A 23,488-nucleotide genomic window follows, 5' to 3' on the forward strand; every position below is an offset into this window, starting at 1 on the left:
ATTTTGGTTCTGTTTAGAGAAATTTTAGTATACTGATGTGTCATTCAGTGTCAGTATTAGTGTGCTTGGTCTCTTTCTGATAAAGTCCAATTATGCAAACTACCAGTCTATTGAGATTATCCTACAGGATCCTTACATCATCTTTATTAACTATTGCTCTCCCCAGTTTAGCACCATTGGCAGACAACTAAGTAATTTCCCCCTCAAGTCATTCCTGGTGTTATATAAATTGAACTGGCCTGTTACAGAGCCCATTGTTACACCACTGGTGACCTGTCTATTTTAAGATTCACCTACACTGTTTACTACTCTTTGATGTCTGTCCATCAGCCATTCTTTTATCTATGTCTACTGTTTTACATTCAACCACATGTGCTCCATCTTACATAACAGAGATATAGTATTGTGAAAGAATACATGAAGTATTCTTTCAGATTCTATTCACCATCTCTGTGAATTATTCCTTGCCTTCAAACTTTGCAGTGATATTGTTCTTGTATATATCTCTCAGCACTGACTTAAGTATAGGCAGTCTATTTCTCTGTTCAATTTCACATTTATACATATAATTGTAGCGTTTTGAAGTTTCTCTTGGCACTTTATCATATCCCTTTTCCAGATCTATGAAAATCAAATACACATCCAAGTTATATTCTTCTCATTTTTCATTTTTTTTTCCTTCCGCTAAAAATCTAGTCATGCAATTCCTGTTTTGCTGTAATTGAGTCTTTCAAGTTTTTCTTCCACAGTGTTTCTTAGATTCTTTTGAGTATGCTTGAAAATAAATGTCTTGCAACACTCAATAGAAAAATTCCTTTGTAATATTAACATTTAGCATTATTCCTCTTATATCATAGTATTATAAGAGCTACTCCAGAATCTGGAATTCACTTCTTCTGAGCTATGCAGTGTAACTGTGAAACCTTTATACCTCTAGATTGGAACAATTTTTATGTGACTCCTGCACACTAAATGTTGTGGACTTTGTAGTTCATTAGTACGGTGGATGGCCTACAGGATCTACGTATGTTAGACAAGCTGAAGTTTTGAATTGAGAAAAAAAGAACATGTCGGCAATGTTGATCACAAAAGAGAAGAAATCTCTATCCCAGCTCATCATACGTCAACAACAACTTATATTACTAACTAGGATTCAGCCACCATGCCCAATTCAAAAGAAAAAAAAATTATCTCGAATAGTTGAGGAATCTTCCACACATATTCATTCACATGGCTCCCTTAACCAAAATGAAAGTCTAATCCTAAATGATGTGTGGAAATCACTAATGAGATCATTTTGCAGATGAATGTTTAAGTTCTTCAACGACTACTTCCAGGCTCTTCAAAGAGACAGCTCAGACATACTGTGCATTGCTGTAGTCTAATTTAATTTGTTATGGGTTGTTTTTGTTTTATTTATTTGTGTTTTATATCAGTTGCTTTCTTGATTAAAAGCCCCACCATTAAAAAATCCTAAAGAAATTTGACTAATACCATTATATGTTTAGTCACAAAGCAATTTAATATAAACATGGTACACTTTCAAGCCACTTCAGACAATAGAATTTTTGACTAATGCTGAAAGATTCACAAAAATAAATAAAAATAAAATATTCCAGGCACAGAATATCCTTATTTTTAGTTTTTATATCAACTGTATCATCTTTGATTCCTTTACCAGTACTCTTTCTTCTATTTCTAAGCTTTTTCAGTGGCCTAAGAATATTTTATTGCCTTCATGATAGTCATATTATTCAACTTCAGTGTAGATATTTTCATAATTGTTTTAAATGTTTGTGTATATGTATTTTTAGCAATACACAAATATTTTAATATATTTATGCCAAAACATCAATTATTAAAATTTTCCAGACTAAGATGCTTCTCTTTACTCATTTTAAACTCTATAGAAGATATCTGTATAACCAAGTGCTCACATAAAAATTGGTTTTGTACCAAATAGATCGATAATTAATGATTCTTAATGAGAACTCTCAATAGCCAGCACTGCAGAATCTTGTTCACTATGGAAAAAGAAAATAGCAATAGTCTGTCTTTTCTACTCACTCTAATTATACATATTCCCAACAGCACTCTTTCTTTCTCAATTTACAGAAAAGCTACTGACATGCACAACTTCTCCCCCCCCCCTCCCAATCCCACAACAATATAGAATCATTAAAATCCTTGTTAACAGCTTACAACCAGGCTTCCTTCGCAGCTGGACTGTCCTTTACTTGCTATACCTCCCTGTGTCCAGTGACTATAGTGCTGAAAAGATTAACAACATAATTGATCCTCCTGTCACCTCTCATCCCTCTCAACATACAGATTAATAGTAATGCCATTACTGTTCCCTCTATCTGGGGAACCTCTGAAAAAAAATAGCCAGACCTTTAAAGAAAAATAATCTGTGGACTGCTTTCAAATCTCCTGTGAAATTGCCTGCCTGTATCTATTCCCACCCCTCTTTGTTCCAAGTGTGTATCCTTTGAAGGACACAGTAGCAAATAATTACTGGCTGTGAGAACAAAAAATAAAATACCACCTAAATCACTTGATTTAGGTGGTATTTTCCACACACTTCTCTCCTTGATAACGAACAAAGCGCAGTATTGTCAAGAAGCATATAATTGCTATCTTCTTTTGTATGTGAAAGCAATTATGTCAAAAATGTTGTTTATTTATTTTTTTTAGTTACTAGCTGAAATGTAAACTAGCTGAAAGTTTCAGTGACAATATTTTAATTTAACAAGTTTGGAAATAGAATTTAATAGCCACAGAACTGGTGCATCTGTGCAAGTGATGAAAACAATTAACTGTTTTCCCAGTGCAGTCAGATAAATGGGGATCACTGTGTTTATTATAGTGTAATGTAGTGTTCTGCTTAATTTCACTTCAATGAGATAAAACAATGTATTAGCATTGCTTTTTGCTTTTACTTTTTTTTTGCATTGCCCCTTTTACTTTTAGCCTGTAAAACTTAAGTTTTACCATTAAATGAAGATAACAAAATTACTACTGCCTTTCTTATTTTGTGTTTAACTTTATAGGGATAATTACACACTGCAGATAAACCCTGTATCAGGTGTATGCAATGAAGACCATTTGTCTTACTTTAAATTCATAGGAAGAATTGCAGGAATGGCAGTATATCATGGAAAACTCTTGGATGGTAAGTTATGCATGTTTAGATGACCTGGTTGGCTGATTATGGCATCTTTGTTTGTGAATCTCTTCTACGAATGCTTATGAATGTTATTGGGGTCGTAAATGATTTTTTATTACCCGATGTGAAACTTGCCCTGCTTAATATATTGGAAACTTGAAGCAGTTTGAAAATAAAGTTCTGCAGTTGATGAGAATTGGGTTCTCATCAAACAATGAAAGAATTAAAAAAATTTAATACTTTTAGTATTTCACTTCTATCACAGTGTCATCATCTGGGATACAATATAAGAATTTTAATAGCACATAAAAGAACTGGAAGATATTAGATAGAAACCTAGTCTTAAGAGGAGTGTCCTCCATGTGGGCTGGTAGACAGCCTTGGCCATTCACATGAGGTCTAAGAATTTGCTGATTCCAGAAAAAAAAAATCTAGAAAGACATGAAATTATAAAAATGAAACTCCAGAATTCACTTTTGAAATAGTGAAATATAACAATAGCTTAATTTAATATCGCCTACTTGAAATCTTGAAACTAAATATATGTGGTCTTGTACACATTAAAAATAACCTGTAAACTTCAGTAGTCTTTCAACTTTATAAATGATCACCTCCAATTACAAAGAGCAAACGTAATCAAATAATGGACATTGGTCTGCATTAGTCAGCCTGAGAGGAGAGTCAACTTCACTTATATAATTAGTGTGAACAGATTAGTTGCCTAATTGGACAGAGACCTGATTGATAACTGGCACTACTTTATCAGTTCTTTTACAAAATTTACTGTTGTAAATTCAGTTGGATGATATATAAAGAAAGCCTTAGCTGTTGTTCATTATTTATAATAATGGTTAATGGTAAAACCAATACCAAGAGAAAAAAAAAATACATTTATTAATCTCACTAATATTTACACTGGTTTTTTTATCATCATCATTAGAGCCTTGTTGCTGTGACAATAAAAACCATCAATAAAATGGTTTTTATTGTCACAGCAATAAAATGTCCTGTGACATTTTAGTGCTGTGACAAGCATACAGCACTAAAAGGTCCTTATGCTCTCTATGGATCAGATAACTAGAAAGTTAATTTACTGAAGTCTGGCTATTAGGTCTTAAAATGATAGTTTTTCAGTTTAGCCTACTTTGATCAGACTGATAGATCAGTTAACACCTGAATTGAAGAACAGAAATTACATCTCAGATCATCAGTATGGCAAGTCAGGATTGGCAAATTAATGCAACCATACTTGTTGAGGTTGGGACAGTACTTCATGGCTAACGTTAAGAATAGCCTCTCAGACCTGTAATGACTTTTGTGTAATAGAAAGGTATTTTTCTCCATATGAACCCATGTGAAGGAGTATCCAGAGCATGATCTGCCCATCCTGACATACAGATGATCTGGGATGTAATTTTTGTGTTCTGCAATTCAGATGTCAACTGATCTATCAGTCTGACCAAAGTAGGCTAAGATGCAGGCATGAGGAACTTTATACATTCCAGGATGTTCAAGAGGATGTAGTCAGTTTTTTGGAGTATGTATGAAAGTAGCTAGCTGAATGAAAGATTTGAAAGTAATATGAGGATCATATTTACAGAGAACATTGGCTATATTTTTCTTAACATATGGAATGGGAATGGTTTTGCTGTGATCCTGTGTATTGCGTGTAGAAGGGATGGGGAAGGGCTGCATGTAATATTTAACCATTTTATATGGGCTGTAGTGTTTTGAAGATGCCACACTGTTGGGAAGAGTGTGATGGTGTGGCCATTTATGTAAATACCTAATAGTATGAGTGGGCTTTCAGTAGATGGAGTAGGATAAGGAGCCATTAGGAAGTTTTGCCACTAGTGTATCTAAAAAGGGGAGACCATTATGAGTTTTTCAATGTGAAGCTTATTGTAGGATCTTGGTCATTAAGATGTGTTTCATGGGATTGAAGGGGTAAAAAGGGAGGGAGAGTGCTATTGATTATAGAGAAAGAGTTATGTCCATACAAAGTAGAGATGCAAGAGGGAAATAGTGCCAGTGGGTTTGAGGCAGTATGGTGTGAGATAGAGTGAATGGAATGAAATACTTGGTTGGATGTTGCTATAGACCAGGAAATGTGGATGGTAGTGGCTATGAAATGTATAATCAAATTAGCCAAGCAAATAAGAAAAGAGTGATCATTATGGACGATTTTAATTATGGCAATATAGACTGGAATGATGAGATAGCAACTGGAAGTAAAGAAAATGAGTTTCTTGAATTTTTGAGGGATAACTACCTCAGACAGTATGTAATAGAGGGCACACGAGGATTGAGGGTCTTGGAAATTTTTCATCTCATCAGAGGATGTAATTATAAATGAAGTGTCAAATCACCTACCACTTGGTGAGAGTGACCATGAGGTGATTGCCAGCAGTGTGAGGACCTCTGTAAGAAAAGGGTATATGTAGAACTACAAAGGGGGGGGGGGATTTTGAAGAGCTCGGGTGCTTGCGGGTGTAGAATGGAATGAGGAGTTAGCTGGAAAAGAGATCAATGCAACTTCGGGGATTTTCAGAAACTATCTAGTAGATTCAGTGTCTAAATGTATTCCAAGGATGAGAAGGCTAAATAAGTAGGTGTGAAATGGATGAATAAAGAGATTAAGCATGCGATACAGAGAAAAAGGGCATTATGGAGGCAGCATAAGAGAAGTGGTAATAACCAATTCCATAAGGACTACAAAGACCAGGCAAGGCAGGTGACTTGGTTGGTGAGGGTACTAAAGAGAGGTATGAACAGCAGTTAGCTAATGAAGCCAAAAAGAATCCTAAGGAGTTCTTTCGATATGTAGCCAGCAAAAGAAAGAATGATTATGGAAGGATGACATTGATTGGAGAAAATGGTCTAAAGACAGCTGTTGCAGAAGGTGTGGTGGAGATACTTAATGAGCAGTTCATAATGGTCTTTCAATCTTGTGAATGTGACTTCATGGAGAGATTGAGAACAGTCGATGATGAGGAAGTGAGATTGGCTGTAAGTGAGCAAGAGGTGTATGGGGAGTTGAGCAAACTAGATGTAAATAAGGCTGTGGGATTTGGTAATATATCACCATGTATTCTGAAGGAATGTGCCAGGGAGTTGATGCCAGCCTTGCCATGTTTTTTTAATACAAATCTTGCACTGGGTCAAGTTCCTAAGGAGTGGAAAGAGGGCAAGATTGTGCCATTTCATAAAGGAGGGGATAGAACTCATGAACTCAAACTATAGGCCAATCTGTGTGTCAGATGTTGTAGTTAAGTTGTTGGAGAAGCTAAGAACTAGGATCCAGAATTGGGTTGACAACAATGGTATTATCTTTCATGGACAGCATGGATATACTAAAGGGAGGTCATGTTTTAGTAATCTACTTACTTATTACAATAAGGTGACTGCTTCCATGGACAGAGGAGAAGGATACACAGTAATATACTTAGATTTTGCAAATGCTTTTGATAGATTACCTCATGATAAGTTGATAGTCAAACTAGAGTGGATGGGGTTGGATATTAGATTAGTGCATTGGATTGGAGACTGGCTATCTGATAGTTATCAACAAGTTGTGTATGGATGAGCGATATCCAGGAAAAGGAAAGTCACTAGTGGTGTGCTTCAGGGGTTTGTTTTAGGGCCATTGCTGTTTAACTTGTATATTAATGATATTGGTGAAGATTTGGATGGAGATATTCAGTTGTTCGCAGATGATGCAAAGTTGGGATGAACCATGAAGAGTAGAGAAGATGTGGCTTTACAAGAAGACTTGAATAAATTGAGTGATTGGGCACCGGAATGGGGGTGTGAGTTCAATGTTGCAAAATGTAAGGTTTTAAAATTTCGAAAACAAAAATGGTATGCAGAATTTATGCTTGGTGAGGATATATTGTTGGAGGTGGAGGAAATAAGAGATCTGGGGTGATAGTGGATAAGGATCTGAAATAGGGGACAGGACACATAGCCAAAATTGTGAAGACAACACAAAGGCTTCTGGGAATGATGAACTGACTTGTAGAAGTAGGGAGATTCTTGTTCCATTGTATGAGGCTTTGATTAGGCCACACATGGACTATTGTGCCCATATTTGGTCACCTGGTTTTCAGAAGGATGAAGAGATGTTGGAAAGGGTCCAGAGGTGACTGACTAAGGTACTTTCTAACCTCTGGAATGTCGAGTATGAGGAAAGATTGAGAAGATGCAACTTGCAGAGTCTGGTAGACAGGAGGAAGGGGGGGAGGGGAATATGATAGAGACCTACAAGTTATTAAGGGGTTGTTATAGGATCAATGCTGGAGAGGTTCTACAGAAAATAGTGAGAGATCAGGGGAGAACCAGAGGTCATCCCTGGAAACTGTATAAAGAGGGTGTGAGTAGGGGAGTGAGAAGCAGGTTTTTTTTCCATGCAGAGTTGTGAATGATTGGAATGCCTTGCCTGAGAGTGTGGTGTCTGCAGAGAATTTGAGTGCGTTTAAAGCAAGGTATGATGAACTGTGTGTATGATAAAAGGATCTCCTAGATGAGTCTTTGACTCCATGGGGTCTTGGGTAATAATAAATAAGGTGCACCCAAAATGTATTTAATGTGTCCGGATCATGACACTAAACACATCATCAACATAGTACATCCAAACTGTTGGTTTTAGTATGGCTATGTTTTAGTGTAGCTTGGTTTTCAAAATGCTCTATGTAGGAGTTTGCTAAAGAGCCTGAAAGAAGATGTGAAAAGTGAGGTGATATCAAAACTGACCATGATGTCAGAATCTGTCAGAGTTAAATTTTCTGTTAATGTTTTAAAGTATAAAGAATTTTTAATAAATGAGTAAGAGTTGTAAATTAGGAAAGTGATGTGGATAAATGTTTAGCCAGTTTGTAGGCATCTATGCCATCTATTGTTGGACGAAAGAGGGGGGAGGTGGTATTGGGTTTGTGAATTTTAGGGACCTCATTTATCCAGGATGGCTTGACATGATAAGGTTTGTTTTCTTGGTAATTTCTTCAGCCCAGGATGTAAGTATTTTGAATAATTTGTACACTTGGGGGGGGGGTGATTTTGTTGAATCCGAATCTATGATCTGATAAGTGTAGGATTCTTCAAGAAGTTGATTCATTTTTCTGCTGTACTCTGCTTGGTTCATAATGACAGTAGCATTTCCCTTATTAACTTTGGTTACAATAAAAAAGTACCATTTTTAAAAAAATCTGGTGTAGAATGTGATAACTATGAACTTGCACCCAGAGTGACTAACAACATTCAGTTATATGTGGCTAATATTCTAAGTAAATCGAAATCTCCTAAGAATGACATTTCATCAAAAGAAATATCAGCAACAATTATTACCAGCAAAGATATATAAATATGTTGATAATGTGTTTGCTCTTTGGCTTCATGATCCAGACATTTTGGCACAGCTTAACAGACAGCATTCTAAAATAAACTTCACCATAGAAGAAGAAAGTAATAATAGTTTCCCTGTTTTTAGATTCACTAGTGACATGACTTCCTAATGGCTCGTCATCCTTCTCCATCTACCAGTATGTGTAATGCCCACTAATACTAGTAGATATTTACATAAACAACCACACCATCACCCTTTCCAACAGTATGGCATCTTCAAAAACACTTATTCACCAAGCTAAGACTAATTGTTCAAATAACAGAGCCCTTGAAAACTGAGCTTAGGGACCTATACAACACCTTTTTTAGCCAATGGCTACAGCCCATATAAAATATAAATATTACATGCAGCCTTTCCCCATCCCTCCTATGCCCAATACACAAGATCACAGCAAAACTGTTCTCATCCCATATATTAAGGGTACATCAGAAAAAATAGCCAAAGTCTCTGTAAATATCTTCTTGAACATCCTGGAGTGTATAAAGTTCCTTGTGCCTTCAGTTTAGTCTGCTTTAGTCAGACTGATGGATCAGTTAACATCTATCACTCTATCAAGAATTGAAGAACACAAAAATTACATCCCAGATCATCTGTATGGATTGGTAAGGATTGGCAGACCATTCTCTGGATCCTCTTTCACATAGGATCAAATGGAGAAAAACATCTGTATTACTTAGAAGTCATTACAGGTCCGAGAAGCCAGTTTAGTGCTGTGTGCCTGTCACATTTATCATTGTACTCTGATGATGCTGGGTAGAAAAGCAGTGGATTATTAGTGAGTTTATTAGTAAATGTAATTTTTCCTCTTGGCGTTGGTTTTACCATTAATCATTATTATGATTAACTGTATGATATGTGGTGTAAGATATAGTATTTCTTGAATTAGAAGTTTAATTAAAACTTAATAAATCAGTTTTATGGAATGTTGCTAGCATCATCCTTTGAAGCACTTTCATTGCATGTGTTATTAAGATGTCTTTTATTTTAATAAATATTTTTGAATATAGCTAATTAGTGATGGTATTTTCCTTATTTAGTTTGCATAGTTGATTCTGTTTGTTTGCTTTTTTTGTGAATTTTATTATGTGATATTGTTTAAAACGTGTTCCACATTGCACAGATGTGTATGAGGAAAGTGTCAGCCAAGACTCCCATATTCAGTGATTTCAGTATAAGAGATTTCCTGATGATGTAGTTTGTGTGTGTTCAGGATACTTATTACCAAGAGTGAATGATTTGTGATATGAAAGCGATTATGGAGAGAGAGTGCAAGAAATGACATCAAGAAGGATATTGAACATGTTATACCCCTCCATGTGATGTGCATATGAGAGTTTCGGGATCTTTCAGTGATGCGACTGGCCTTTTTCATTCTTATTCTTTTTCTATGCTTTTCTTCTCACTACTCCTAAGTCTTTATTATTTCCTATTTTCCAAACCATCATCACTGAGATCCAACAGCTTGCCTCTGTATTGCCATGCAGTGTGACCTGTGGACATGTGGAAGGTAGGGGGGGGGGAGATCCTGGTAGTCTTGTGCTAATTTGCCCTCTGCTTCAGCAAGATGGGCAGGATCAGTCAGCTAGTGGGCTCGTCTACAAGTGTCAATGTTGTTGCAGTGTCTCCTTCCCCATGGTCCAGGGACAGGGCCCAAAGCTTGCTCTGGTACCAATATAGCATCTGGGGAGGCCCTGGAGTGGGCATCCATGTATGGCTCCATGGTGGATAGGGAGCTTTGGAACTGAACCAATTTTCTTCTGTTGATAAATAATTTTTCATTCTTAGGAGAAAGGCCGACCATATTCAGAAACCATTGAAATATCAACAGAAAATTAAAATAAAAAACAGAAGAAAACATCCAAAGCTACAAAATATACACTGCTTTTCTTAATGTTGTATTCAATGGGTGAACACCCACTTGGCAGATGTCATCCATGTTCATTCAGAACAATCTTTCAATAGATGCCATGGATACCTCTGTTCCTTTACAAGAAGATAAAACAATTGCTTTATCTAGTGCCCTAGAGGAAGTCCAGTTTGACAGCATCTTCTTCATCAAGAAAAAATCCAGTAATGGATCTCTTTCCTCATGATGAATAAACAATAGACACTGGCCATCCACAATTCTCCAGAAAGAACAAGGCTAATGAAACAAAACCTCTCAATATATGAAGCCAGATGATACCATGAAAAAGAAATAATGAAAACATTTCTACAATGGAATTATCTTGGATTCCATTAAAATATCGATGACATCAAAGCTCTCTTGCAGAACTACAAACCTACTATGCTTCTGTCTGTCGGAAACATAACTGTCATTCATAAGACCAGAACAAGAGATAGACCAGCCCACAAAGAAGTCGCCATCCTGGTGGACAACCTTTCATCAAGCCTCACTTAATACAAATGTAGAGGCAGTTGCCATCAAACTCTCATTCAGAACTGTTATAATTGTATGCCACATCTACCTTCCTACTGCTATTGTTGAGCATATGCTCAACAGCAACCTTTCTTCTTGAGCACAGGCAACACCTTCTTTCACATGCCTACCTGAACATTCACTGCCATTGACTTAACCAACTGCTCATCATCTCTCTTTCCACTGTTCAAGTAGGAGACTGAAGGCATCTTATTTGAAAGTCATCATTTCCCTGTGTTATAGTACACGGGTAACCATGTACTATATCATGATGGAAAATTGAGCAAGATCAAAACTGACTGGCCCACCTCTACTATAACAAAATTCAGTTCTGTGATAGTCAGCTCCTCTGCTATCATTAATGCAGTGAACCATGTGACAGAGTGCATTGCACAAGCTGAAACAACTGCAATTCCTAAAACAGCTAGTCAGTTTCCACATATCCCTAAGTAATCATGGAATTACAATTGCAACATCTGCCAGGAAAGCTTAGAAGAAAACAAAGAGTATCATCTACAGATATCCTGCGATGACAATAATCCTCACTACTTTCAAACGTGCTTGAACCCAAGCAATACACAGTCATTGTCTGTCAGTCAGAAAGAATTCTGGATCCAATATATATCTTCTATAACAAAATCAACCAAGAGTAAAAAAAGTATTGGATAAAATCTGGAAAATGAAAGTCATCACCCACTTATGCACCATTCTTGAACACAGTGGATGCACAGTAGCTAATGCAACAGGAATTGTTGACACTGTCATGGAGATTTTCACTACAACATTGCAACATCTTTTTATTCCCCCCACCTCCTCCTCAGAGTTCCTTTCCCCAAAAAAAATAAATAAATAAAAAAAAATAAAAAATAAATATTTTCTTCAGTCAGGACTGAAGAATGCAACAGGCCATTCACTAAAGAAGAAATTAAATTTGCTTTGCTTAAATGCTGCCCAACTGCTGGTTGGACCAGATAGCATCTGCTATCCTGTAAAAAGACTGGATCATTTATCTTATACTATTACTCACCTTGTTCTATGAGGGTGGTCTGAAAAGTTCTCGACTATAGATGGCAACACTATCAGCAAGAGATTTTATGTTCCAAGTTGGTACATCTGTCATAAGCATCCATGTGAAATTGCAAGTCATTCTATCAAGTAGTTTGTTTTATACAGCTGTCTGAAGCAAAAGTGTTGTTTATATTCCTTGAAATGGATAAAATTGAGTATCATGCGGTTATAAAATTCTTTGTAAAAAGAAGGTTTAACGGCAAAAGAAATTCATTCGAAGTTTGTAAAGGTTTATGGGCACTCTTCTCCTTCGTTTTTGACAATTAAGAAATGGGCTGCCGAGTTTAACCATGGCCATACCAGCCTTGAAGATCCACGTGAAGAACTTCCCAAAAGTGTAACGACACCAGAAATCATTGATCAAGTGCATGATATGGTATTGGATGACCAGCAAGTCAAAGTGCATGAAATTGCTGAGACTATAGGCATTTCAAAAGAACGTGGAGGGTATATTTTGCATGAAGAGTTGCAAATGGAAAAGTTTTGCGCAAAATGGGTGCCACGCTTGCTCATGGCAGATCAAAAACGCACTCGCATGAAAATCTCTGAACAATGCTTGGAGCATTTTAACAAGAATAAAACTGATTTTATGTGTTGATTTATTACTATGGATGAGACTTGGATTCACCATTACACACTAGCAGTCAAAACAGTGGACAGAAGCCGGTTGTTCAGCGCCAAAGAAGACAGAGTCATTTCCATCAGCAGGAAAGGTCATGGCATCGGTGTTGTGGGATGCTAAATCATTTTGTTTATTAATTATCTTGAAAAAGGTAAAACAATAACGGGGAATATTATTCCAGTCTTTTAATCAGACTAGACGAAAAACTTCATGAGAAAAGACCCGGTTTTCAGAAGAAGAAAATCATCTTACATCAGGACAATGCACCTGCCCACTAAGGTGTTTTGGCAATAGAAAAATTAAAGAATCTGCACTATGAATTGTTGGAACATCTACCCTATTCCCCAGATTTGGCTCCCTCTGACTTCTGTCTCTTCCCAAAACTAAAACTCTTCCTCGCTGATCAGTGTTTTTCTTTGAATCAAGAGATGATTGCAGCGGTAGAGGGGTATTTTGCAGGTCTTACTGAGAACCACTACAGGGACAGGATAATGGTACTGGAGCATCGCTGGAATAAACATATTAGTCTTAAGGGAGATTATGTTGAAAAAAAAAAAAAAAAATTTGAAATTATGAATCCGTGTTTTCGTTGTTAGACCGAGAACTTTTCAGACCACCCTCGTATATTTCCAACTCTATATAGTTACAGTTGCTCTGTATAGATAGTCATGAAAAGTAAGATTACAATATGTAATTCAAGGTTTTAAAGTTAAATATATAAAATAAAATTGGATATTGAGTTGAAATTCCCATAGTTGTTGTATCCATATTTTTTAATTAATTACTGGCATAAACCATGTAAAAAATTAAAACACTTTAATACAGTGACTAGTTTGTACAGCGCTATCATGTACTTCTTCAGATCAGACACATGGGGCTATACCAAATTAGTCATTATATTATTGTTTTACTTTTTACCAGGTTTTTGCCAGTAATTAATTTAAATATATGGATACAACAAGCCACATGAATTTCAACTCAATATATAATTTTATTTTTTATATTTAACTTTGAAATGAGCATGTTGTGTTTATCTAAAGAATGAAGCTCACAGTAAATAAATGATTATTTTTATAATTGAACTTCATTCTTTGAATATACATAGCATGCTAATTTTGGAATAATGCACCAATATGAATACGAATTCACAGATACAAATCTGAAACATTCTAACCAACTAAAAGTAAAATATTTATAATGCATTGTTATTTAACTCTGTAACTAATTTAGTATATAGGATGGATATATAGGCTGGAAATAACATAATTGGAGCATGCAAGCTTCAAATATAACAGTAGTATTGTGAAAAGATAACGAGTGCCAGTTGTGGATAAGTATAAAATTGTGCATTTTGGGATGAAAATATTACTTTGTACTATATTGAAAGAATTGTACTCCACAAAATTGATGAAACTAGAGATTTGGGGATGTTTATGGATAGGGAATTAAAGTTCAGAAAAACTGGTTATAAGTAACTCATAGAATTACTTGGTTATTGAAGAACACACTAAGGTAATGACATTAACATTCTTCTTTATAAGGTTTTGATACATCTGCATATGGATTTCTATGCATAAGTTTGATTATCTAGGTTTTTTGGGGATAAGGAAGTAGTCGAGAGAATCTAGAGACGGGCGACCAAGATATTGACCTACAAATTCTCATTCTATCCTTGTAGGGTTAGACTACAAATTTGTGGGTTGGTTGGTTTTTTTGGGAATCTGGAAGTAGTGGAGAAAATCTTGAGTCAGGTGACTAAGGTGTTGAGCCACATATTCTCAATCTAGCCTTGTAGGGATAGACTGAGAATTTGTAGGTTGCAGAAATAGGTTGATGAGAAAAGGAAGAGCCATGATAGAAATGTGTAAGTTACCAATATAGTTTTATAGGATTTATGGAAAAAATAGTTTTCGGCACTTGGCTAGAAAGGTCAAAACAAGGGGTCATCCCTGGAAATTTATTGGATTAGTAGGACTGTCAGGATTAGGTTCTGTTGAGGAGAGCTGACTGCCTGGAATCGGTTACTCAAGTATATTGTAAGTGCTATATGAGTGAATGTGTTGAAGGAGGAGGTATGATAGGTATTTAATAATAATAATAATAAATTGAATGCATCTGAAATACATCCTCTGTCCAAAAAGAAACTGAACTTTTCGAAAATAGAAGAAACTTGTGGTGCCACCTGTTGTATCTTTTTGTTGTCGAAGGTGGCAAGCTTCATTAGTGTTGTGTCAACTGTTTATGACATTTGTTTCGTTAAAAGCTGAGTTATAGTGCCAAGAGTGACGGTGTGTTTTGACGAACAGGCAGAAAATGAGTTTTAAACAGAGAGCTGCGATTGACTTTTGTGTTAAACTTGGTAAAAGTTTTACCGAAATGCTTCAAAAAGTATACGTGATGAATGCTTATCCCGTACTCAAGTTTACGAGTGGTTTAAGCGATTTCAAAGAGGTCATGAAATGCTTGAGGACGACAAAAAGCCGGGCCGTTCAAAAACTGGACTCAGCAAAGTTAACATCCAAAAAAGTGTGATTTCATCAAAGAAAACATGAAATCATCCGTGAAATTGATTGAAGATGAATTGGGGATTCCAAAATCAACTGTGCACAACATTTTGACTGAGAGTGTGGGCCTTCGTAAATTGAATTCGTGATTTGTTCCCCACAAGTTGATCGAAGATCAAAAAATGTATCAAATTAAACACTGCAAGGACCTCATTAAAACCGCTCATAAGGACTCAAACTTCCTTGAAACGTTTGTTACTGGTGACGAAACATGGGGTTTTGAGTATGAGCCCGAAACAAAGTGCTGAGTGGAGACCACCAGAAGAGGGGCATCCAAAAAAAAGTTGCTTGGAGAAGTCAAAAGTAAAGACGATGCTGATTTGTTTCTACGATTCCAAGGGCATTATCCACGAAGAATTTGTTCCGCTTGGCCAAACGGTCAATGGTGAGTTTTATCTTGAAGTTTTGAAGCGAATGATAGCGAGAATTTGTCATGTACAGCATCAATATCGTGATGCAGACAGCTGGTCACTTTTGCATGATATGCACCATCTCATCGTTCGAACATTGTAAGACAGTTTTGAGTAAAAACCAAGTTTGTGTGTTGGATCACTTGTCATATTCACCTTATTCAGTACCCTGTGACTTCTTTCTCTTCCCTCGACTTCATTTGCTGATGAAAGGAAAGCAATACAACACCATTGAAAATGTTCAAGTGGCAGTAACCACGACCCTCGACAGTATCCCAAAAACCGATATAAAAAAGTCATTTAATGAATTAATTGACCGTGCCAAACTCTGTATCAAAGCTGAGAGAGAGTATATTGATTGAAATAAATGATTTGAAGAATTATAATTGGCCTGTGTTTTATTTTCTATCAAAAGTTATGTTTCTTTTTGGACATAGGGTGTATTTGGCTACTCTTCATTTTGTGTGCTTTTTGATAAAGTTCAGTTTGTTAACTTCTCTTGACTATCAGACTAGAAAAACTTTCTTAGCTTTTTTTTTTTCCCCCTTAATATTGAAGTAGGACACTTATTCAGTACTCTCCTTCCTGGTCATAAATTGTTTCCTTCTTAGCACTGCCTGTTTAATTTATCAGCTGCAGGATTTATTGCTTAAAATTCCTTTTCACAGATACATAATCACTAAAATATGCTCATCATATACCATATCTATGCTGTTGTTCAACTAGATGAAAAGCAGAAGTTAACAGTGGGATTATCTTTTATGACAACTGGTATTACTATACTATGTCTAATAAATTCCATAAACTTTTTTAAAAAAATGTTGGGATTATTGCACACATCTCTGAACAAAGACAGTTTAACTTTTCTCTCTCTTTTTTTTTAAACATATATCTTTTTTTTTATTATTATTTCACATTAAAATTGAAATTAATGAATGATATGCATTTCAAAAATAAATAAATCAATATTGAATTTTATATTGGAAGTAAGGGTAAATAAGAAAGATTTAAAATGTATCAAAGTGAGCAGTTTTGAGAGGTGAATTGTAGACTCAAATACACAAACTTCATTGAAGAAAAAATGAAAAAGTTTGAAAACAAGAACCAAAGTTTAGAAATTCATTGGCAAACTCTGAAGAAAACATTGAGTGATTCAGCCAGAAAGGCATGTTTAAAGTTGTCTGTAAAGGATAGAAAAATCAAAAGTCCATGCTGAACTCTGGAAGTTAAAAGGCAGTCAAGGAAAATAAGAAAGTATATCGAAAGTTCCTGGTGAGTAAGTCAGCTTGTGCTCTTAGGGAATACAGAGAAAAATGTAAAAAAGCACTGTATAAAACTAGATGAGTCATTAGAAGACTAAGATCATAGAAAATAAATATAAGGAAGGTGACAAAATATTCTGGAGGCTATTGAAAAAGCTTAGAAATGGAAAAAAAAAAGTCTTACGAAAGGCATCTGAGATGAAAAGGTGACATGAAAACTGAAGATAAAGATATTCTAGATGTCTGGAGTAACTACTTCGAAAGACTACTAAATGAAACAAGCAGTGTTAGGTGGTAGAAAACTCCCAATAGGAATGCAGTCAGGAATACATATCCATACTTGAAGTAGAAAAAGTCATCAAGAACCTGAAATATGGAAAGGCAGCTGGAGTAGATAAAATTCAACCAGAAATGCTGAAATATCATCATCAAATTCCTGCCCTGTACCCTCAAGGGATGTACAGGATATTATAGTACTACATTAAAAAAAATTACATCATTACTAACTTCCTATCTACAATTTTCCTCCAAATCAGTCTGTTACTTGTCAAGACTCCAACATTATCAGATCTTATATTTCTCTCATCTAAGGCACTTTGTACTGTATCAATCCACCTATATCTTGGTCTTCCTCTGGGTCATTTTGCTGCCAACCTGGCAGAGAACACTTCTTTTGATAATCTTCTCTCGCCCATTCTGTTTAAGTGACCATACACCTGAGATTAGCTCTGCTAACGCATTCCTGGATGCTGACAATGTCAAGTTCTTTCCTAATATCCTCGTTTTTAATATGATATTGCCATTGATGCCATCTGTTCACACCTATAATCTTTCTAAGGACTCTCATACCTGCAGTCTCTAGTCTTTGGTCAAGTGTTTTACTTCTGACCCAGCTCTCAGATCCATAAGTTAAAACTGGTTTGAACACTGTCTTGTATACAGCTAATTTAGTGTTCCGACTAATTTCTCTCATTCCATATGAATTTATTCAATTGACTTCCCACCATACCAGCTTTGCTGATTCTGTTGTCTATTTCTATATTTAATTTACCATCTTCAGTAAAAATCGTGCCTAAGTAGCTGAAATGTTTTACTTGTTCCACAGGTTCTCCATTCACAACACAGTTGACATTTTCAATTATTCTGCCTATTTTCATTATCATTTTATTGCTGACCTTCATACCATATCTATTACAAATATGGTATGAAGGTCAGCAATAAAAACAGCTATTCAATTTAGTCAGAGGATCTTGCAGACTTGTAGCTGATTTATTTAGAAGTATAACATCATCCGCATAAAGCAAAGAGCTGACATTAACATCTCCAATTTTTATATCATGTTTAATACCACTTTCCTTCATAATGTGATCCATATAGATAATGAATAACAGAGGGGATAATGTACATCTTTGTCTCACACCAGATTTAACATGAATCCATCTTCCTGTACTTCCTTCATTTCTAACTGATGATTTACAACTCAAATAAAGACTAAGTATTGCTTGATATAATGCCCCATTGACACCATATAACTGCAGCGTATTGAATAGTTTCTCTCTTGGTACCTTGTTATATGCCTTTTCCAAATCGACAAAACTTAAATACGGATCTTTGTTATATTCCCATGCTTTCTCGACTATTTGTCGTAAAGTGAAGATCTGATGCTGACAACCTCTATTTGACCTGAATCCAGCTTGTTCTTCACCAACTTTTCTTCCACAATTCTTCTCAACCGTTTCTCGAGTATACTTGCATAGATCTTGCCAGGAATACTCAGTAGGGAAATACCTCTGTAATTCTCACATTCAGTTTTATTTCCCTTTTTATATATGGGTACTATTAGAGCTGTACTCCAATCATCGGAAATTCGTCCCTCTGTCCAGGCTTTCTGAACTATGCAGTGCAGCCACTGTATGACTTTTATGCCACCATACTTCAGCATTTCTGGTCGAATATTATCTACTCCTGCTGCCTTTCCACATTTCAAGCTTTTGATTGCTTTTCTACTTCAAGTATGGATATGTATTCCTGACTGCATGCCTGGTGAGTGTTTTTTACCACTGTGCTGTCATCACTGCTTGTTTCATTTAGCAATTTTTCAAAGTAATTACTCCATACTTCAAGGATATCTTTTTTTTCTCCCGTTTTCATGTCACCTTTATCATCTCTAACTCCTTTTACAGCACTCTTTCCTCCATTTCTAAGCTTCTTCAACAACCTCCAGAATATTTTGCCGCCTTCTTGATATTTATTTTCTATGTTCTTTCCAAAGTCCTCCCATGACTTTTGTTTAGCTAGTTTTACACAGTGTTTAGCATTCTTGCATTTGTCTCTATATTCTCAAAGAGCACAAGCTGACTTATTTGCCAGGAACTTTTGATATGCTTTCTTCTTTTCCTTCACTGCCTCTTTAACTTCCTGTGTTCACCAGGGAGTTCTGATTTTGTTATCTTTGCAGACAACCTCACCACAAGCCTCTCTGGCAGAATCAATCAATGTTTTCTTCAGAGTTTGCCACTGAATCTCCAAGATTTGATTACTGTTCTCAAACTCTCATTTTTTCTTCAATAATCTTTGTGTATTTTAGTCTACAGTTCACATCTGAGAGCTGCTCAACTTATATTCGCTTTAAAACTTTCTTACATGTTATTCTTTTCAATATGAAATTCAATTTTATCCTGCTCAAGACTAAATAGTGATCACTTCCAATTTCAAATCCTCTGTACACTCTTGTGTCCTGCACGGGAGAAAACATCACTATCAACAATGACATAGTCAATTAGACTTTTCTTATTCCTTGCCTCTTCTCTCCATGTGAATTTGTGCACATTTTTATGTTGGAACATGGTGTTAGTAATAACAAGTCCATGTCCTGAGCAGAAATCCAACAGATATTTGCCATTATTATTAGCTTTGCTCTTTTCTCCAAATTTTCCCAAAATGTTTTTGTATGTCTCACAATTATTTCCTACTCTGCTATTTAGATCCCCAACAAGGACCAACTTTTCATTTTTCATTGTGTCAGTTGCTTTTTCTAAAGCCTCAAAAAATTCCTCCACTTCTACCTTAGTAGAACCTTGTGTGGGACCATAGGCACAAATAAGTCTCATTGTCCAGTTCCCCATTCTCATATTTGCCCACATTACTCTACTTGAGACTGACTGCCATTCAAGAAGATTAGCCTCATATTTTGTGTTGAATACTATGGCTACTCCTTCTTTTCCTTGATTGTCATTGCCTGAATATAACATTTTGTGTTTATTGCTCAGAAAGATCTCACCAGTTTTGGATTTTTTTGTTTCAGTCACCCCTATTATGTCGATCTGGTACTTATCTAATTCCTCAGCTAGCTCCATTTCTTTGCCATTCAGGCTTCTTACGTTGATAGTACTGATCTTTAACTCTGGTGATGTTGAGTTGGGGTGTGCTTTCAGATTTGTTCCAGTAGCTGACTTTTCGCTGTTCGCCCTGGTTCCCTGGCGAAAACAACGGGGGCCTTGTTTAACCGGGCGACGTCCCAGCCGGCGTGTAATTTTGTCATGTTGTACCATCATTTTTTTTTTTATTTTGGTTTAACCAATAAGAATACAATTTGGTCGGCTAAATCCCAAATTGCCAGCCCATCCTCATTCGTTCAGTATCCAAGTAAATACCCAACAGGGTGTATCACGAGAAGGTGAGGATTGGACGTTAGGTCAGAAGTCCTGGTCGGTTCTCCACATTCCTTTAAAGGCTATGTGGAGGTCTCCTCTCAGTTATACAGTTTTGACCCTTAAGCACCCCGTATGGGGGTATAAAAGTTTTTAACAGAGGCTGCACTGCATAATTCAGAAAGCCTGGTCAGAGGGTTGAATTTTGGATGATTAGAGCAGAACTCTCATAGTACCCATCTGTAAAAAGGGAAATAAAACTGAATGTCGGAATTACACAGGTAATTACTTATGGAGTGCTCCTATTAAGATTTATTCATGTATACTTCAGAAACAGCTGAGAAAAATTGTTTAAAAAAAGCTTTGTGAAGAACAAGCTGAATTTCAGCCAAATAAAGATTGTCAGGATCAGATTTTTACTTTAAGACAAATAATTGAGAAATCTTGTGAATATAACAAGGATTCTTATTTAACTTTTATTCATCTGGAAAAGACATATGACAAGGTTCTAACAAAAGGAAAGCTCTTCAGAACACTGCAGTTCTGTGTGTAAATGGGACATTATATCAAGTATTACATGGTCTATTTGAGTTGTAAATAAGCAGATAGAATTGAAGGAGGTACAGGAAGCAGGAAGATGTTTTGATGTAAATTCAGTTGTGCAACAAGGGTGCACTTTATATCCACTGTTATTCATTATCTATGTGGATCACATTATGAAGATAAGTGGTATTAAATCTGATATCAAAATTGGAGATATTAATCTTAGCTCTTTACTTTATGCAGATGATGTTATATTTCTCAATAAATCCAGTACAAGTCTGCAAGTATTCTCTGACTAAACTGAATAACTGTTGTAATAAATTTTGTATGAAAATAGGCAAAAACATTGAAAATATCAACTATATTCTGAATGGAGAATATTTAGAACAAGTAAAAAATATCTGCTATTTAGGCATAAGTTTTAGCAAAGATGATAATTTATATATGAAAATAGACAACAGAATTAGTAAAGCTGGTATGGTAGGAAGTCAGCTGAATAAATTTATATGGAATGAGAAAGAAATTAGTCAAAACACTAAATTAGCTGTATACAAGACAGTATTCAAACCAATTTGAACTTATGGATCTGAGAGCTGAGAAATAAAACACCTTGATCAAAGGCAGGAGACCTCTGATATGAGAGTCCTGAGAAAGATTAGTGGAGCGAACAGATGGCAACAGTATCACATTAATGAGGATATTAAGAACTTGCCATTGTTAGCATTCAGGAATGTGTTAGTAGAGCTAATCTTAGGTGGTATGGTCACTTAAACAGAATGGGAGAGGAAAGATTACCAAAACAAGTGTTCTCTGCTAGATTGGTAGGAAAAAGATACAGAGGAAGACCAAGATATAGATGGATGGATTGATTGATACAGTAAAAAGTGCCTTAAAAGACAGAAATATTAATTGATATTGTTGGAGTCTTGACAGATAACAGATTAATTAAGATCTGAAGTTAGTAATGGTGAAAAACTTTTTCATGTAATTCTCTCATAATTATCCTGTACACCCTGTCAGGGTGCATATCCAGAATTTGATGATGAGATATATCATTCCCTAATCTTACATATGGTAATTGCTGATAGTGCAGTGTGTGCTCTGAAAATCGAAACTATGAAAATTGTAATGTGTTAAAAAAAAAAAAAAAAAAAAATTCATCAGCCATATATTTGCTATTCCCTTTTGAATCCCTTCACTTTCTCTCTCACCATTTGTTTCTTGTAGTTTATCAAGTTAACAAGTTCTGGACTACATTTTTGCTTGTAGATCATTAAATGAGTTGCTATAGGTAATCGTGAGTATTTCATCATTGAATGGGTTTAAGGAGAGATACGATGTTGCTTCTATGTCAGCATCATCAACCTTCTGTGTTGAGTTTTCAGATTGTGGAAATAACTTATACTATGATAATATGACCCATTTTTCAAGAGTATTAATAATGTCTAATTTTTGTGTTAGCTAATAATTTTTTTCATTTATTGTATGTAATACCTGTATGCATTGCATTTCAGTATATAAATATATATTTAGATGTCAAAGTTTGACAATCAGTGTATCTAGAAAGGTTATACACTACTGACACATCTTCCTAATGGCTCATTATCCTTTTATGTTTGTAGAAAACTCACTCATACAGGAATGTATTAACATAAGCAATCACACCATCACCCTTCCCACCAGTATGGTGTTTTCAAAATACTTACTTACTGAACTAGGGCAATTTGCTCAAATGACACAGCCTTGAAACTTATCTCAGGGACCTTCACAACATCTGTTTTTAGCCAATGGCTACAGCCTGTAAAAAACAGATAAAATACTTCATGCACCATCCCTTTTGTAACTAACACATGATCATGGCAAACCATTTCTATCCCATATAATTAGGGTATGTTAAAAATAGCCAGAGTTCTCTGCAAATATGATCGCCATGCCACTTTCATTCAGCTTCATCCATTCTCCTAAAGATCAACTTCATCCTCTTGCACATCCTGGAGTTTATAAAGTTTCTTGTGCCTGCAGTTTAGCCTACTTTGAACAAACTGGTAGATCAGTTAACATCATCTTTGAAGAACACAAAAATTACATTCGAAATCATCTGTATATCAAGTTAGGATTGGCAGATCATGCTCTGGATACTCCTTCACATAGGATTAGAGGAAACAACTATACTTCATAGAAGTCGTTATAGGTTTGAGAAACTATTTTTAGAATCAGCTCAGCCATGAAGCACTCAATCTGATAGCCTTACTTCCCCAAATTAACTTAATAGTTATGCAGCCCATAGATGGTGCCATGTAAGAACATTAATTCAGTTACAGTTTGAATTGTTTTCCACATTTATTTAGTTCACTGCTGTGTTATTATCACAGTTATAATA

The 23,488-nt window shown here is 35.7% G+C and overlaps 1 protein-coding gene across 2 annotated transcripts in view; it reads left to right on the forward strand.

The window, feature by feature from the left end:
- Positions 1-23,488, forward strand: part of Nedd4 (E3 ubiquitin-protein ligase Nedd4) — a 523,801-nt gene that overhangs the window by 416,501 nt on the left and 83,812 nt on the right. For both annotated transcript variants that reach the window (XM_090395739.1, XM_090395738.1), the window contains exon 17: positions 3,054-3,175. In XM_090395739.1, the coding sequence (XP_090251865.1) occupies positions 3,054-3,175 (122 nt within the window). The remainder of the gene's footprint in view (positions 1-3,053; positions 3,176-23,488) is intronic.

This window comes from Typopeltis vanoorti, chromosome 7, assembly GCF_054136105.1.
Source record: "Typopeltis vanoorti isolate ZY-2024b chromosome 7, IOZ_Tvanoo_1.0, whole genome shotgun sequence".
Lineage (NCBI taxonomy): Eukaryota > Metazoa > Arthropoda > Arachnida > Uropygi > Thelyphonidae > Typopeltis > Typopeltis vanoorti.